Source organism: Prionailurus viverrinus, chromosome A1 (assembly GCF_022837055.1).
Source record: "Prionailurus viverrinus isolate Anna chromosome A1, UM_Priviv_1.0, whole genome shotgun sequence".
Classification (NCBI taxonomy): Eukaryota; Metazoa; Chordata; class Mammalia; order Carnivora; family Felidae; genus Prionailurus; species Prionailurus viverrinus.
Window position 1 is genome coordinate 144,100,195 of NC_062561.1, and position 19,292 is coordinate 144,119,486.

Sequence of the window (19,292 nt, forward strand, 5' to 3'; positions counted from 1 at the left end):
TATACCTACAAGAGTCTGATGACCCTGAAGCTGAACATTTGTAACTCCCAAAAGGCATCAAATTATTGTGAAAGGTAGGGTTATCCTTTTAATTCAACATTTCAAATAGAGAAGTTCAAAGAATAAATCTTTGGGTCTGGTGAGCATAAAATCTGACGAGCCAAGTGAGTACTCCTCATCTCCTTGATCAGTATCTTATCCTGAGACAGTTTCCTTTGCCTTAGTCTTTGTGGATGACACCCACAAGGCACTGCTGGTATAAAAACTGCAAGCTGCTGCTGGTATGCGGGACAACTCTTTTATTTCCAGTAATTAGCCTGGTGACGTTCTGTATTTTGTTGGCCTTTCTGGCCACAGTCATTCACTTGGTCAGTATCTTGCAGGAACTCTTCATGTGTTTGTTAGATCTCACCACTCTGTACTATATTACAGAGTTTGAAGTAATTCTCAGAGAAAGCACCATTTTCTCTAAACAAAGTAATTTTTAAGTGCCTGCTGTCATGTCAAAAAGCTGAAATCTGTATCACTATCAGCTTACGTTTTCACAATTCAGAAGAGCTTGCTGTTTACCTTCTTGCAGACCATCTCCACTAAGGGTGCTAATCCCTGGGCAAAATCCATTCAGAAGTGATAATCCCCAACTGTTATGTGAACTACCATACAGAGAGTTAACCACCCAAATACTTCTCTATCAATGGTGACCGTTTTTAATGTGTATAAATTATTTCCCAATTGACAGTGAAATCCAATGATCTCTCACTTCTTGCTTTAAAATCACTATAATTATTCTAGAGTATTAAATTTCTCCTATATTTTACACTTTTCATTTGCTATTATATATTTAAGACCTATGATTTGAAGATGAAGATTTCCACGTAGTCTAATGAGTTGACTTACTTTTGAAAGATGATGCTCAGAGGAGAATCCCAGTCCGTAAACAGTGTTTGCCCGGCTATCGGCCCACTGGCCAAACTTCTGAGATGTTTTAGTAAATGTCATGTTTGGGGTGATGGTGCTATTAATTATTGCCTAAAAAATAAAATAAATATGAGTTACAAGCCAAAAGTTAGCGAACAGGCATTTAAACACAGGACTATTTACTTCTGTAAAAAAACAAAGGATTTCTAATGAGTTTACTCAAGGGAAAAACAACCCCTAAATATATACTTTACTTCTTTTCCCACAAAGTGGTATAAATTCATGATACTGAGATTCACTATCATTTCTATTTAACACATAGTTTCTTACAAAATTAGTATTTTGGGGGCGCCTGGGTGGCGCAGTCGGTTAAGCGTCCGACTTCAGCCAGGTCATGATCTCGCGGTCCGGGAGTTCGAGCCCCGCGTCAGGCTCTGGGCTGATGGCTCAGAGCCTGGAGCCTGTTTCCGATTCTGTGTCTCCCTCTCTCTCTGCCCCTCCCCCGTTCATGCTCTGTCTCTCTCTGTCCCAAAAATAAATAAACGTTGAAAAAAAAATTAAAAAAAAAATTAGTATTTTGGTGTTATTAAATATTGATTTTGGTGAACACCGTAATAAATTCCAACTATTACTGTGTATCATATTAAGAGAAGTACCTTCTCACTGCCAGTACTATAAAAGTATATAATCAGTTAAGTTAGTGAGTTAATGCCCTCCAAAATTCAGATTACAAAAGTGATTCCAGTAATAATAGAAATAAACATGTTACCAAATTCATAAGCAGTTTTTTGGTGAACTACCAAATGTAGAATGAAAATCAAGCATTTTCAGAACAAAGCAAAATCTATTGAACACGTGAACAGCACAAATATAAATACTTATGAGTATGCATGTATTGATGAAGTTATAATGTATGACACCTGTCCTACTAAAGAAGATAGTAAGAGTAGCTGGCCCCTTGCTTTCTGTCGCAAAAGCAGATGTGTTATCTGTAGTTCTATGAGAGCCCTTGCCCTTGATTAAGCATTTTTACTTGTGACAAAATTTAAATACTCATACTCAAACCTCCTTACCCTTCAGTTCAAAAGCTGCTTTTCCTAGCGTGTCATTTTAGATTCTGTAAAATGTGGCTAACAAAGTACTCTAAATTGCAGGTAGTCATGAAATGAAAAGACTCAATGGAAAAGGATATATTAACAAATGGTTAATAACAAAATATAACAAAAGGTAAGGAATCTGGTTATGGAATCATTTGGTTATGCAACTTTTTTTTGCTGAGTACCTATTAAATGCCAAGCACAATTCTAGAGAGTTGAAATGTAACACTGAACGGTAATGTAACTGTGGATTACATTCTAAACCAAGAACAGTCAGTCAATTAACATATACGTAAGTAAATGACCAATGTAATTTCAGAGTGTTATGTGCTGCGAAGCCTGTAAGACCAGCATCTGATAGAGAGAGGGAGTCTAGAAGGCAAGGACTGGCAGGTACTAGGTTAGATTTGGCGGTCCTTGAGTGTTCCCCCGGAGGAGGGTGCTTGTGAGCTGAGATCTAAGTGTTTTCAAGGAGAGAAGGGCATTTTACATGGGATCTCAGTAACTCTCAAAAAGTGAGGTAGCAATAGGTTTTATAAGAAAATCTGTAAGAAAACCTGTAAGAAAAATGACCCATTTGCTGTAGGTCACAGACCTTCACTTTCAGCTCTTTCAAATGAACTTCTTGATGCTTTTAAGGTTAATAGTCCCATTTTAATCCCCATTTTGAACCTTTCCTTGCCTCCACTTGTCTTGGGGATTACTTGCTTAGGGATTCTTTAACCACTGAAGAAAAACTTTAAAATGAAAGACGATCCCACACTTAAAAAACATTATTCATAGGATGCTTGGGTGGGTCAGTCAGGTAAGTGTCCAACTCTGTTTTGGCTCAGGTCATGATCTCATGGTTCATGGGTTTGAGCCCTACATCAGGCTCTGTGCTGACAGCAGGGAGCCTCCTTGGGATTTTCTCCCTCCCCCCACTCTCTCTCTCTGCTCCATCCTGCCCCCCAAAAAAACTTAAAAAAATTATTCATTAGAATTCTTTGAATAGAATGGTTTGAATTTTTTGAAGGTGAATCCACTTAAAAGGAAAATCTTAATTCTTTAAAATAAATTTTCTCTCAATCCCAGAGTTCCCATCCTTTCAAGGAAAACAGGTAGAAATGCTGTGTCATTACGGATCATGTAGTGCCCTTATCTTGGCCCTCGGCCACGCTGATGTCTCTGCAGCATGATTAGAAAGCCTTTAAGCAAACTTTACATGCACAGTAAGGGCATTAAATGAGAACAAATGGACATTTTCTAATCAGGGGCACCTAAGGGCTTTCCAACTCATCACGCAGTGCAGAAATAGAAGTGGGGCGGGGAGGAGAAAACACTCAGCCACAAGTAAGCCACTCTGCTTACACTATTGCTTACCAACAACTCTGCCTGCAGGGAACTGCAGTAGTTACCAGCATCAGTTTTAAAAAAGTTAACTAGAAAATGGAACATGTGATAGAAATCTTAACTGCTACAGAGGGTAGATTTTGTTAAAATAAATAAAAACTTGTTCACAAGAGCTATTTAAGAGTGTAATGTTGGGGCGCCTGGGTGGCACAGTCGGTTAAGCGTCCGACTTCAGCCAGGTCACGATCTCGCGGTCCGGGAGTTCGAGCCCCGCATCAGGCTCTGGGCTGATGGCTCAGAGCCTGGAGCCTGTTTCCGATTCTGTGTCTCCCTCTCTCTCTGCCCCTCCCCCGTTCATGCTCTGTCTCTCTCTGTCCCAAAAATAAATAAACGTTGAAAAAAAAATTTTTTTTAAAAAAAGAGTGTAATGTTTACAAGCTGCAAAGTATACTCAAGAATGGAGGCCAGAAGCAATAGTTCCTATCGCCTCAGAAGGAAGGACACATAAGAGTTACTTAATCACATGGGACATGGGAATACTTCAGTTGAACTTTATTCTATTTAAGTCTCCCATCTGATAAAACTCCATCTTATCTGTGGTTTGGGCCAAGAGGGAAATACAGATTATAGAGAACTGAAAGTTCCAGTCAGGGAAAAGAAAGAAATTAATATTCTAGTGGCTGAGATCACAACAATTAATATCTGTTGATGTCACTAAATAGTTACAAAATATGACAAACTTATTCTTCATTAAAGAAGTTTTATAGAAATTAACTATTAGCATTTCTCAAGTCCTTTAAAAAATCCTCCAAGTAAAAATGAAAGAGAATCAATTATTCTAATAAATACGTACTAGTCACTTAAGTAGAAGATAAGGGGCAAATAGCCCCTGGGGTTCTGTAATCTAGTTAAGGAGATAAGCAGTGAGCACAAGAGAAAATGAACTGAAAGTTGAGCATTAAATTATCTTTTGTTTCCCCAAACCACTAGGCAATACCTAATAGCCTAAAAATATTAATAACGATAACAAGAGCAGTGTTTGTATAGTGGTTACTATACACCCTTTATGTGTTTTTGCATAAATTACTTAATCTTCACATGAATCCCATGGTGTAATGATGTAGGTGTTTTTATTAGTTCCTTTTTACAGATGAGAAAATTAAGGTGTGAAGACATGAACTATCTTGCTCGGTCTAGGTCACATGGCTAGGAAGCAGTAGAGCAAAAATTCAAACGAGGGAGTCTAGGTCTAGAGTGTGTGCTTAGACCCTGGGCTGACCTGCTAAAATTTCTGCAAGTTCAAAGGCCTCATGGCTTTAAAAAAAACGTGAAGGAGAAGAATGAAACCCTTGTCCTTCTATACACATTTTATCCAGAATCTGATGTTTGGTATTTCTTATTCAAAATTCATTGATAAAAAATGGAATTTTCCCCCCTTTGAAAGGCATACTATCTATAAGACAATGATCAAAGTGCTATGCAGATATTAACTCACTTAATCCTTACTAAGAATAATGAGGCTCAGAGAAGTAATTTGCCAGAAGTCAAAAACTTAGTAGATGGCAGAGCTAAGATATGAACCCAGGCAGTCCATGCTCTTAAACATTATACTATTTGCCTCTCCTAAAAATAAAAACTTAGGTCTTGTCCACATGCTTCCCTTCAGAGTAAGGGATGTCAGCTTTAATGCTGACACTGACCAGACTTCATACCATTTAGGAACTTAGAATTACTGAATAATCTACAAAAGTGTATCTGAAAAGAAATCTAGCTCCTCACTAGACTGTAAGCTCCAACAGTGTAGAAACTGTCCATTCTGTTTACCACTATATTCCTAGCAACTAGCATAGTGCCTGACATGTAATAGATATGCAATGAATATATAATATATTGAATAAACTAACCTAAAATTTGTAGAATATTTTGGAATGTAACTCAATATAAATAAGGTGGTCAATCCAAGTAATTTAGAAGATAAAAAGACAAAAAGTGTTGCTAAAAATGATCAATTTTGGCTTTTTGAAGTTTTTAAAACTCAAAAGGAAATATTGTATCTTAATAAAGATGAAAATTCCCCAAATAAAACAGAAGATGCTCTACTATAAAAAGCAAAAGAGCAAGATCATTTAAACAGAATATAACTTACCTTTGAGCCATCTAAACTGATTATCCTATACACATTTCTTGTGCTGTCATAGAAATAAGACACAGTAACTGCATGCTTGCTGGTGGGTACCCAGTTCTTCTTTGTGTTTGGGTCAATCTGGAAGACGTGAGCTCGAGTGCTGAAGATGGGTTGTTCCCTATCAGGCAGAAAATAAAATGACAGATTGAAAGCAGTCATTTTATTGCACTGGACAACAGAACATGAAATCTGTGAGGATGACTCCACTTACCCCAAAACTCCCACATCCCCCAAGACGATAGAAACATTGTTCCATATTTGAATACTGTAAGTATTCAATCATAAGCTTCTTTAAAACAATTATAGTCCATTCTCATTATGTGACGAATCTGTCTACTCACTAAAATGTATTTGTAACTCCAAAATCAGTACTTGAGGTACCTTCTTAGTCTTTTGTAGTGGAAAGATGCAATCGCCTGACATGCATGCTTCCATCTGAGGTTGATCAAGGCAACACTCTGCCTTATTTCAGCTCCCATACTATAAACAAGTGTCCTTTTTGTGATCTATTTGGCACCATGCATTTCATAATACTGTGCTTTTTGTTGGTGTTTTCACTGTGTAAAACAGCTCCCAAGCATAGTGCTGAAGCACGGTCTATTCTTGGATGCAAGAAGGCTGTGATGTGTCTTACGGAGAGAACGTTATAAGCTATGCTCAGGCATGAATTATAGTGCTGTTGGCCATGAGTTCAATGGTAATGAATCAATTGTCTATATTAAATGAGGGGTCTTTAAATACAAACACACATAAAACAAGCTTATGTATTCACTGGTTGATGAAAATGTGATCGGAGGCTTGTAGGAACCTAACTCTCTGTATCCCCTAGAAGCAATCTTTGAGTATTTGATAATTCAGTGTTCGTGATGCCTGTATAGAACACAACTACTCTAAATAATGAGAACCGACTATATTCTATTAAAATACAAGAACTTTATATAAGCACTAGGTTAAAAATGTTCACCTATTTAAAACTAGATTAATCCAGTAACAGGTAATAAACTTACTGAGAAAAGTTGACCTCTACTATATTAAAAAGTATACAGAAAACAAGGTAGCTCACAACCATAGTATCTTTTACTGAGTAGGGCCTTAAACAGATTTTAAAAATAATTTCAAGAACCCAAACTATTAAAAAATGTGTATCCAAAATATCATTAGCTTATTTTACAGTCTGGAAAACAAGCGTGTGATGATATATATGCAACAGAAGCATGAGAATGCAAAATTTTCCAAGTTCTGAGTAGAAGTTCTTCTGGAAACAGCCTTTACCAGGCTTTTTTGCTTTGAGCCCAAATAAAGTTCAGTTCTTTCAATTACACAACATCTTCCTTTCCTAAAGCTACATAAGGTCCTAAAGAGAATTTTAACCAGTAAAGAAAGGAGAGTATGGAAGAGAAGAAGTTAGAAAACAGGCAAGCCAAGTCTGGCCCATGGCAACACGACTCTTCAGGTAACAGTAATAGGCTGGGTGTCACATATGTCTATGATCTTCTTCAGCCCTTGGAGAGCAGGTATGAAAGGGAGGCCCCTTCCCTGTAGGTAACCTGGCTCCACCCAGCTTTATTTCTGGAAACCTCCATAACAACTTTTCTTATTCTAAGAATCTGTTGTGAAGCAACTGATACATTTTATGCCACTCCCTAAAAACTGAAGCAGAGAGTCATCACTTCTGGCTTAACTCATATTACATATAGATTCATTCAACAAATAATTTTTCACAACCTCCCAAGGCATTGTGCCTGAAGAACTCTTCTGAATTGGAGAAAGGTCTAGTTCATTCCCTCTTTCCCTATCTTTAATCCTTCAATTTTTCAGTGAGGCTACACTTGGGTTATCTTCCAAAAAGCCCTACAAACCTTGAGGCTTTTTTTTCTCTTCACATTTTAATTAAAGTTCTAGGTGTAGTGGAGTTGGTCAGCCTGACTGTAACTAACTAGTTCCAATCCACAGGAAAACCCAAACACACAAATGTATTTATTTAGGGCATGGAGGGAAGGGAAGTAGGAACTCTAGGGTTATCTAACAACTTCTCCCCCATTTGACAAGCAGTAAATTTCTAAATAGTGCAGGGTGTTGCAATATATGTATTTTATAAGAAACAAAAATAGTTAAGACAATGATATTGCCTTTACACATCTTATATGACCAATCAACAAATCCCTATCAGCGGAAATCTAGTGTTTTGAGTCTTATAAATACTTTCCACATTTTAATTCACATAATTATATTAATCTGCACAATTAATCCATAAATTCAATTCCCTTGTGAATAAAAATCTTTAAACTAGCTGTTTTACAAGTGTGCCTTACGAATTTGAGTATCAACCAAGTACACTGCTTTTCTTCAATTCTCTTCTGAATAGGTGACTTCTTAAAATTACAGTTCAAGATTTCTGGTCAAAATCTTGTCAAACTCTAGATTAAAAATATTAGGAAAATAATTTCACTGCTGACACAGGGAACAGAGTTCCTAGAAGTAACAAGGAAGTTACTACATCTATCAAGGCATACTAATAAATAGTTCACACCTTTACTGAATATCTACAAGCCAAAAACAGATAAAGATGGTCCCTGCCCCTGAAAATGATGAGGGAGGACAGATGTCAAAAAAATAAAATGCTCTTTACCATGACAGATTCTTTGGAAATAAGTGACCAAGAGCTACCATGGAGAATGTGATGTCTTAGTAGAATTTGAAACAAAGTATGGTAACAGTGGGAAGAGGCAATAGAACACAGGTAGGTGTAGCAAGAACCTTAGTGAGTGTGAGTGCCTTTGAAGAATGAGGCTAAAGAGAGAAGCCAATTCATGTGGGTCCCCTCTGGAAACTACTCAGAGATTGTAAATAGAGAACAGCTCCACATTTTAGAAAGACACATTTGGCAGTACTGAAGGGGTGGATGGGAAGGAAACAAGACTGAACACAAGAAGGCTAGTCAGACTCTTATGAAAAAAACTGAAGTATTTGAAATAAAGACGAATGGGGTGCGTGGGTGGCTTAGTCGGTTGAGCATCCGACTTCAGCTCAGGTCATGAAGTCATGGTTCGTGGGTTCAAACCCCGTATCAGGCTCTGCGCTGACAGCTTGGAGCCTGGAGCCTGCTTCAGATTCTGTGTCTCCCTCACTCTCTTTGCCCCTCCCCTGTTTGTGCTCTCTCTCTCTCAAAAACAAATAAATAAAACCTGAAAGGAAGGAAGGAAGGAAGGAAGGAAGGAAGGAAGGAAGGAAGGAAAGAAGGAAGGAAGGAAGGAAAGAAAGAAGGAAGGAAGAGGAATGGAAGTTAGGGAATGGAATGAAGATTGAGGAGGGATTAAAGGTAAATTTAGAAAACAGAATCAGTAAAATTAAGCAACAGATTGGTTGCAGGGCACTGTTTCTCAATCAGGGGTGATTTGTCCCAATTGGGACCTTTCACAATTTCTGGAGACATTTTTGGTTGTCACAATTGAGGGAGGCTGCTATTGGCACCTAGGTGGTAGAAGCCAGGGGCATCGGTAATCATCTACAATGCACTGAGCAGCCCCCTACAAGAAAGAACCAGACCGAAATGTCAATAGTGCCACTAGCCATGTTGGGAAACAGAAACTGAAGTCTGGGTTTGAGGAAGAATGAAATGGGAGAGGATGAGTGAAGTTTTGACCAAGTTCAGATGTGTATAAGGGTTTGCATATAAAACTGTCAGAATGGAAACTTAAAAATATTAGTTTGGAGCACAGTAGAGAAAACCACAGTAGAGAAAAAAGTTGGGGGAGTCATCAAGAGATCGTATCACACTAGTCTGTTTAAGATACATTTCAATAACACTAAGCATGTGAATTTCATTCTAGAGAAAAGCTTTGAGAAGCAGCAGAGAAAAGCCATACCTGAAATCTTAAAGCTCTTAATTTTTTAAAAAAATTTTTTTTTTCAACTTTTATTTTTGGAACAGAGAGAGACAGAGCATGAACGGGGGAGGGGCAGAGAGAGAGGGAGACACAGAATCGGAAACAGGCTCCAGGCTCTGAGCCACCAGCCCAGAGCCTGACGCGGGGCTCGAACTCCCGGACCGCGAGATCGTGACCTGAAGTCGGACGCTTAACCGACTGCGCCACCCAGACGCCCCGTAAAGCTCTTAATTTTTAAAAGGATCCGTAAAGCATTTGAAACTAACTGGCCCAAGTGTCCAAGTGTTAAAGTTAAAACTTTTTTAAGTAAACTGGATGGCATTCATCAATAAAGGTTAGACACAGTACTTCCTTTACAGCAATTCACAAAAATACTAACTGCATCAGATACAAATAGTTCCCAAAATACGTTCTATGGAACAACAGTCTTAGAAATGAGTGTTCGGTGTTTAAATAAATTCTGCAAACACTGTTCTGTCCCATTCTGAAATACTTATTATGTACATTAGTGTATTAAAGGTTCTAAAACATCCTGCAGTAAAGAAACCCATTTAGGACTGAGTAACCCAGCATGTGGCAAAATTATCTGGCCCCAAAATTCTTTTCCATGTAACACGTTAACATGTCATAGGACTTATATTTATAACCAAAATATGAAAATAAAAAGATAAATTTTGAGGTAAAAGTATCTCACTGTAAGCTGGTCTGGATATTCTGCCATTTTTACTGACATTACTGTCAGTAGAAAACATATATAAAAAAAAATACAATACAAAATGGAAGCTTTATTTAGTAATGACTAGAGTATTATTTCTTAAACGACACTGAAAGGAACTCTTCTAAGGAATTAATCTGTCAATTTTAAAGCAAATAGATTTTGGCATGAAATGCTTTAAACTGCTTTAGAGGAATAAAATTGAACCAGATACACACACCACCCCCATACACACTGTAAAACTAGAAAATCATCTACTTTGGCATTTCTTCCATCAAGTATCAGGACAACGAGTAGTTCAAATGACCTATTATAAGAAAAGCTTACTGGAATATTTTCCAGTTGGTTCATAAAATAATTCTATGAAGCTGATACAAGAACAATTCGGAAGTTCTTCATCTTGGGCTAAAATGCAGTAAAAGTACTACATGCAGTGATCAACTCCAAAACTTAATATGGATGTGAAAAACTGGAAGAATGGAAGTACAAGATGACGTGAGAAAAATGTGGTAAAATCAGAGTTTTGTTTGAAAAACAAGGTTTACTTAAACACATTAGAATTGACATAAAGAATGAGTATATTTAACTCTTATCTCTGTAATAAGAAAAAAAAAACAACGAAAACTGAAGCAAAACAAAAAGACTACTTGCCAAGAAATATATAAACTCTAGATCTAGGAAAAAAAGGAAAAAGTTAACTTTCATCATCTGGATAGCTTTGATTTAGAAAAGTTCAATGATAATGCTTTTTAAAAATTATTACTGAAATCTGTATTTTTGCAAACATTATGTGATTATGCAATAAATTTGTTTCAAGGAAGTGCAAAGGTATGGGTCCAATACTAACAACCAAGCTCAAAGGAAGAAAAAGAAATTATACACTCCCTAGTCTTCTTTTAAAATTTTTGTTTTAATGTTTATTTGTTATTGAGAGAGAGACAGAGCATGAGCAGGAGAGGGCAGAGAGAGAGAGGGAGACACAGAATCTGAAGCAGGCTCCAGGTTCCAAGCTATCAGCACAGAGCCCAATATGGGGCTGGAACTCACAGACCGTGAGATCATGACCTGAGCCAAAGTCAGACGCTTAATCCACTGAGCCACCCAGGCACCCCTCCCTAGTCTTCTTTTAATGTTTGGTTTACAAATACTCTTTTTCATATATGTAAATATAGTTAAATATTGTAGCAAAGGGGATATAAAGAAGGTTATGGTTTCAAATAATTCCCCGACTTTCTAATTAAGTTTTCAGAAGAAAGCAGCCTGGTAGAAGTTTAAGAAACCCCAAGGTTAATCATAGTTTCCACTGAGAGTTTGACACTGTTATAAACACGGTTGGCTGGCTATCCACCAACTATTCTTCAGCACTCCCTCCTAACATCTCCCTGAATTTTGTTCTGGTGCTCCAACCTTCCTTCACATGACTGTGAGCTTCACTAGAATAATCAAGGCAATTCCAGTCTTCTTACCAGAAGTCCATTTAGGAATGGACCTCTGAAGCAATTCAGGTCAATGAGATAAGCAAGGAATGTTTGCTGGAAGCTTCTGGGTACAGTCACAAAGAGATTCACACATAACAAGAGGTGTTCTCTTAAATAACACTGTGTATGCAGTGACATCGGACCTAAAGGAGTCATTTTAATGCTATGAGGCCACTAACCTGAGAACAAAGCCAACATTGTTTGCTAAGAATAGCAGATGGAAAGACAAAGAATCTGCTTCCTTGAGTTGTCACTGAATCAGTGAATTAGCCTCCAGGCTTATGTGGTAAAATAAGTTTCCTAATTGTTTCAAGCAAGTCATTTTCACTTTAAAAATTACACAAATGAGGGGCGCCTGGGTGGCTTAGTTGGTTAAGCATCCAACTTTGGCTCAGGTCATGATCTCATGGTTCATGGGATCAAGCCCCATGTCCAGGGAGCCTGCTTCGGATTCTGTGTCTTCTTCTAACTCTCCCCTTTCACAACTTGTGCTCTTTCTCTGTGTCTCAAAAATAAATAAATGTAAAAAAAAAAAAAATTACATAAATGATAATTGAAGAGGTTTACATGAAATAAACCCTACAATGAAGTGCCCCTCAATAAAATGTGACTGATGGTCTTCCAGAACTCCTGGCTAGCTATACACTGGTCATTCATCAACTTTATAACACAACCCCACAGCATATCCAATTAGATTTGGGTGGGGGGTGGGGGGGGGTCATTTAAAATTCTAGAGGTAATCAATAAAAAAATTCCTAAGACTAACTGCATTCAGACAGGCGGGAGGAAGAAATGTGACAATGGCAAAAGTTCACTATCAACTGACTTTCTACTTTAAGAATTTAATACCCAAAGCTTTTAAGAAATAGCAGTATAACACATATTAGAGATAGGGAGAAAACCACCAAGAGAAATAACAACTGGATGTTTTAAAAGCAGTTGACTCTAGTGATGCAGCTAGATGAAGGGGAAACCAGTGATTGTCTTTACAAAACTTCAAGTGTTACTTAATTTTTTAACTCTGTATAGGTACCAAAAAGACTTTTTCAAAGCGGCATTGTGGGGGAATCTAGATACACATCAAAATTAACACCAAGAAAAGAATGTTTTAGGGACCACTTATGAAGACTGCCAGAGAACCAAAGAATAAGTGACAAATTTTAATAGCTTGGAACTCAATGGACTCAACAGTACATGCTATGAAGGTATTTCTATTATTCATTAAGAGGAATAGAGAGAAAGTGGAGAAAAGCAGAAATCCAAACATGCCTAAATCCAAGACTGAAGGTATGTCTACTTCTTGGTGAGGTGAAAATACTCTCCTCCATTAGAAGTAAAAACACACTAAGATAAAAACATTCTATGTCAGCTCAGTTTTTGGAATTTGAGAAGCTGGATAATACTTGTTAAGGCCAAAACGACATGAACAAGGATCAGACAGGGAGTGAACAGACACCAATGATCACTGAATTTAGATGTAATACCTGAAGAACTTAGCTTCAGTGCCACTTGGGGGTGGCACAGAATGTCTTCAGACAAGTCAGAGCTCAAGCACCTGAATTTCCTCCAAAGAATTATCTTGCACAAGTAATAATATAAATTGTAATCCCACTGGGATTATCGGGGAACTGGTTTAACTCCGTCTCCCCATACATCCACACGAGAAAAATCTTGACTACAATACCTGTCTTGATGCTGCTCAAATATTGTAACTGCATATTGCCAATTATGTACTTCCACTGCCATGTTATGTGTTTAACAGCTGACTGCATATACATTTAGAATGTTATCTTTTGAAAAATACAAGCTTCTTTTGAGGGAAGCAGAGATTATTCTAATGGCTACCCAACACATAGTTGTACTACAAGAACTCCATCTAGTGATGGACCAAAAACATAGCAGGCATATGTTTTTTAAAACTTCCAAGTTACTATTTAGCCAACACAAAACTGTAAAGTGACATTGTTATACCACAAGTATGCAGATTCAAAATGTGACGCCAACAACTACAAAACATTTTTTCTGGAAGAATTTCTTAGAACTGTTTGATGTTTAAAAATAGAGTTCCTTGGTCTTGTAATTGGTTAAATGACCCTTTGAATGAAAGATTTTTTTAGAAAATCATCGTTTGCCTCACAATTGAGCGTCAGAAACTTTCATGACATCAAATAAATTAAAATTTTCCATTTGGAATTTAAGATTATTAAATTACAAAATTATAGTTAGTAAAAATACTATTTCTTTATATACCATCCCTCATTTTAAGAGCGGTTTTCATCAATCTTAGTCCTTTCATTAGGCCACAGCACTAGTTATTAAAAGAGATTATAGTACTTATTTACCTTGGGCACTTTAATCATTAGCTACTTTTAAAACATCAAGAGGTATAACAAAATTCATAGTAAAGAAAAGCAATCCCACTCAATGTATACTTTTTAGCAAATGATAATTATCAATTGATTCAATGCTCAAAGAATCTGACTTGCTAATTATTTTTATTTTTAAAAAATTTTAAGTAATTTTTTAAAGTTTATTTTTGAGAGAAAGCGAGCAAGTGAGCAGAGGAAGGTCAGAGAGAGAGGGAGAGAGAGAGGATCCCAAGCTGATGTCTGTCAGCACGGAGCCCAATGTCGGGCTAGAACTCAGGAACCATGAGATCATGAACTGAGCTGAAATCCAGAGTCAGATGCTTAACCAACTGAGCCACCCAGGTGCCCCTTGACATGCTATTTATTAAATAACCACCAAGTGACATCATTTCTGCCCCTCTTCTCCATTTTATTATTTTTTATTAAAAAAAATTTTTTTTTCTTAACATTTATTTATTACTGACAGACAGAGAGAGAACATGAGCATGGGAGGGGCAGAGGGAGGAGGAGACACACAATCTGAGGCAGGCTCCAGGTTCTGAGCTGTCAGCACAGAGCCCGATGTGGGGCTGGAACTCACAAACCACGAGATAATGACCAGAGCCAAAGTTGGACGCTCAACGAACTGAGCCACCCACACGCCCCCCACCTCTTCTCCATTTTAAACCATATCCATTTCAGATAAAATACTGGATGTTTAAAAATAAAGAGGTATTCCTGATAACTCATTATATTTAAAATTAGTATTGTCTCTCTGTCTCTCAAAAATAAAGAAATGAAAAAAATTTTAATCTCTGTCTCTCAAAAATAAATAAATGAAAAAAAAATTTTTTAAAAAGGCGGGGTGCCTGGGTCGCTCAGTTAGTTAAGCATCCAACTTCAGCCCAGGTCATGATCTCACAGTTTGTGAGTTCGAGCCCTGGGTCAGGCTCTGTGCTGACAGCTCAGAGCCTGGAGCCTCCTTTGGATTCTGTCTCCTTCTCTCTCTGCCCCTCCCCACTTGCACTCTGTCTCTCAAAAATAAATAAAATAAAAAATTTAAATTAGTATTGTTATTTCCAACTCTGTTAGACTTTAAATATTCTTTACCCAGGTGATTTCCACTAAATAAAGCTAAATAGTGAAAAATGAAAATATACAAAAGGGAAATCGAAGGAAAAAAGCCTCTTATTAATGAAAATTTAATTTGTTTTAAAATAGGTGGTGCATTCCAAAAAATCTAAAAAAATTTTCTAGTAGACATCCAATTCCTAAAACCTTTAAAAGTGAGTAAAATGTAAAAATATTATTAAAAAAATTTTTTTTATGTTTATTTATTTTTGAGAGAGAGAGCACAAGCGGGGGATGGACAGAGAGACAGGGGGACAGAATTTGAAGTAGGCTCCAGGCTCTGAGCTGTCAGCACAGAGCCTAAAGCAGGGCTCAAACCCATGACTGCAAGATCATGTCCTGAAGTTAGATGCTTAACTGACTGAGCCACCCAGGCGCCCCAGAAGATTATATAAGTTCTAATACCAATAATATTTGAAGGAACAACAATACTCTTGGGTACTTTTCCTGTACACCTACTACAAACTAACCAAGTGGATACTCAATCCATATAGTATCTGAAGAAGTAACTATTCTAAGAAATAAATCCAGGACTGAAGAAAAAGAATTGAAGGTACTGTGGCAAAATGTTAATGTTTGCTACATCTGAATAACAGTTGGATGAATGTTACATTATTCCCTGTATTATTCTGAATATTTTAAATAGCTCACAACAAACAAACTTCACACCACTCCTCTTAGAATTTTTATTGACACTGTGAAATCTGAATAATCAGCTATGTTTTATAGATATGAAGATCATTTATTTTTAACTGTGATGCAAAAGTCTATGGTATAATTAGAGCTTCACTGTCCAATACAGTACTACTAGCCACATGACTACTGAATATTTGAAATACGGCTTATGCAATTGATAAAGTGAATTCATTTAGATTTTGATACCCAAGTCACTTAAACACATTTAAGCATATACGGGACAACCTGGGTATGTGAATCTACTATTTCAACTGTACATTTGATGAAATTTGAATTGAGTTCAAGTATTTCTGATTTTAGCCTCCAAAATGAGAGGTGCTCTAAGTACAAAATACCTAAGGGATTGCAAAAACTTAGTAAGTAAAAGTATGTAAAATATTCCAATGATTCTTATATTAATCACATATTAAAAAGATATTATTTTGGATATATTGTGCCAAAATGTGTTAAAACCAATTTTACCTTTTTAAAACATTAACAATAAATTTAAAATTGTACAAGATGCTCACACTGTATTTCAAGTAGAAAATACTGGACTATTTTATGTAGCCATTTCCTTACTGACAGACATAGAAGTTCCATTTTTTACACTATTACAAACAATGCCCCTGTATGTTTACTTGTGCACACATGCAAGAAGATATACTAGAAAAATTCCTGATCATAAGGTATGCACCAAAGCATATTTCCAATTTGCTCTTCACAGCACATGTACCAATTTATATTCTTTTATAAAAAAAGGTTTATTATTTATTTTGAGACACAAGAGAGAGAGAATCAAGCAGGGGAGGTGGGGGGTGGGAGAGAGATGAGAGAGAGAGAGAGAGAGAGAGAGAGGGAGGTAGGAAGGGAGGAAGGGAGAGGGAGGGGATCCCAAGCAGGCTCCATGCTGTCCATGCAGAGCCTGACACAGGGCTCGATCTCATGAACAGTGAGATCAGGACCTGAGCTGAAATCCAGAGTCAGATGCTTAACCGACTGAGCCACCCAGACGCCCCTGAGTTTATATTCTTTTTTTCAAAAATTTTTTTTTCAACGTTTTTATTTATTTTGGGGACAGAGAGAGACAGAGCATGAACGGGGGAGGGGCAAAGAGAGAGGGAGACACAGAATTGGAAACAGGCTCCAGGCTCCGAGCCATCAGCCCAGAGCCTGACGCGGGGCTCGAACTCACGGACCGCGAGATCGTGACCTGGCTGAAGTCGGACGCTTAACCGACTGCACCACCCACGCGCCCCTATATTCTTAATAGTCTTAGATAATTTCCTCCCAACACTTGGTAATCTCCAAGTAACATCTTTAATTTGTGCCAACTTGATGGGCATGAAATGGTATTTCAATGTTGCTTTAATCTGCATAACACTGATTACTAGTGAGGCTTAGGAGATCTTCGTATACTTCTGACCCATTTGAGTCCAGTAGATTTCTATACTTATTCCTGAGCTTGTTTAAAACCTTATTTTAGCTTCAGAGAGTGAAAGAGACCAGAATCCAAAATTCAGCACTCAAACCATATGCAGGGCAACATTTCATAATTCTAACATATATAAACCTAATTGAGGTCAACACCCACTAAAGTACAGAAAAACCAAGTTGCTTTTTTCCCCTAAATCTAAGGACATCTAATGTTTGAAAATCAATACAGTATAGATATAGCACATAAATTCTGCTCTTTTCCAAAGGCAAATTATAGTTTTAGTTTTTATATACCAAATTGTTCCTGACATTCTTCAAAATTTTTCCTTTGTGGAGGGGTGACTACAGGAGTAATAAATGTGTACTAGTCAAACTTTTAGAGTTTTTTAAAGTTTTCCTGGCTTCTTATCAAAACAAACAAACAAACAAACAAATCCAGGAGCTCCTGAGTAATTCAGTTAAGCGTCTGGACCTTGATTCCGGCTTAGGTCATCATATCACAGTTCTCACAGTGCATGAGTTCAAGCCCCGAATGGAGCTCTGTGCTGTCAGAGGCTGGTAGGGATTCGCTCTCTCTCCCTCTCTCTCTGCCCCCCATCTCAAAAAAAAAAAAAGGAAATAAACTTAAAAAAAATTTTTAAACCTAACCTTTAATGCTAAACTTAAGTCAAAAGTAATAATGTGATTTTACTGTCAAAAAGGTTAAACTCATGGGTGTTTTTCGAATATTAAACACTATCACCACTTCTACACAATTTCCATTCCAACTTTCCTTAGACTTGAAAGAATCACTTCTATCTAATGGAGTTTTCTCAGTCACAGGTAATAACTACATCTGGCTAACTCCTTTCTGAGTGGTCTTCAAGTATGTTAGCTATATGTAAGTCTACCAACGAACAGCATCTGGTATTTTATGTACGGTAGCCACACATTCTCAGTTTCTCAGATTATCCAACTTTAATATACTTATTTTTTCTATTGAAAAAGGGCTGCATTGACTATAATTAAATGTGATTTATGATGACCACTGTTGTCAGCTTCTCAGGAAACAAAGATTATAGACAAAAATTTTTGTCAGATGCTGTGCCCCAATTTGGGGTTTTGCAAATACAATCTCTATAATGACATAGGGTTTTTGCTCAAATGCATTAGATCTATTTCAAAACAGTGGTGTTAAAATAATTCAGTCATTACAGCATTATGGAGTCCCAAACAAATTCTGACTGTGAATCCCAAACTTTCTGACTGTGAATGTATTTATTATTTTTCACTGATGATAAATTTAATATACGTATAGAATAAGCTACGTTGTGGGGGTGTCTTTGACCTTTTTAGCCTTTCTGAAAGTGAATTTTAGCAGAGAGGTACATGAGGTAATCACTATTGATAAAAAGGGCACCAGACACAGTACTTTACAGCTTATAGCACTGTTTTTTTTTTACACATTGTGGCAACCCAGAGGGTCATGGTCAACTTAATGGTTAACAATGGGCATTATAAAAAGTGAATGACAATGTAAAATATCAGAGGACATCTTACTTGTTAGCAGTGTACATATTTATTATCCGTGAAACTTTGGGCTACATATTTATTTATGCTTGCTGCAATGTAAGCTACTTTTTTTTTTTCTTACTGTGAATCATAGTCAAAAAGTTTAAAAATCTAGGCATTACAAAATGCTTTCATTTAATGTTCATGAAAACCATGTGAAGCAGGCACACAATACCCACTTCATGATACAGAAGCATAGGTCCTAGGTGACTCACCCAAAGTCACACAGCTAGCAAATGATATGAATAAGCATTTTTAAAATGAAAATGAAAATAAAATTCAGTCTCACTAGAAATTAAAGAACTGAAAATTAGAACCACAAGTTATTTTTTCACCTGTCAAAACAGGAAACCTTTTTTTCAATGAAAAAACTCAATGTTAGTGAGAGTTTAAGGAAACCTGACACTTTCAAAAGCAGCAGGTGGGAGTACAAATCAGTTAAAGTCTTTTTGAAAAACACTTTGACAACGTTTATCAAAAGCCTTTAAATTTTTGTGCGTATCCTTTGACACATCGATTCCATTCTAGGAATTTACCT

The 19,292-nt window shown here is 37.0% G+C and overlaps 1 protein-coding gene across 9 annotated transcripts in view; it reads right to left on the minus strand.

Moving 5' to 3' along the window:
• Positions 1-19,292, minus strand: part of HOMER1 (homer scaffold protein 1) — a 149,715-nt gene that overhangs the window by 90,010 nt on the left and 40,413 nt on the right. For all 9 annotated transcript variants that reach the window (XR_007150337.1, XR_007150335.1, XR_007150333.1 and 6 more), the window contains exons 2-3: positions 5,494-5,650; positions 898-1,029 (exon numbers count right to left, since the gene is read on the minus strand). Coding sequence is in view for 5 of the 9 variants with exons in the window: in XM_047849832.1 (XP_047705788.1) it covers positions 898-1,029; positions 5,494-5,650 (289 nt within the window). In the remaining 4 variants the exon portion in view is untranslated. The remainder of the gene's footprint in view (positions 1-897; positions 1,030-5,493; positions 5,651-19,292) is intronic.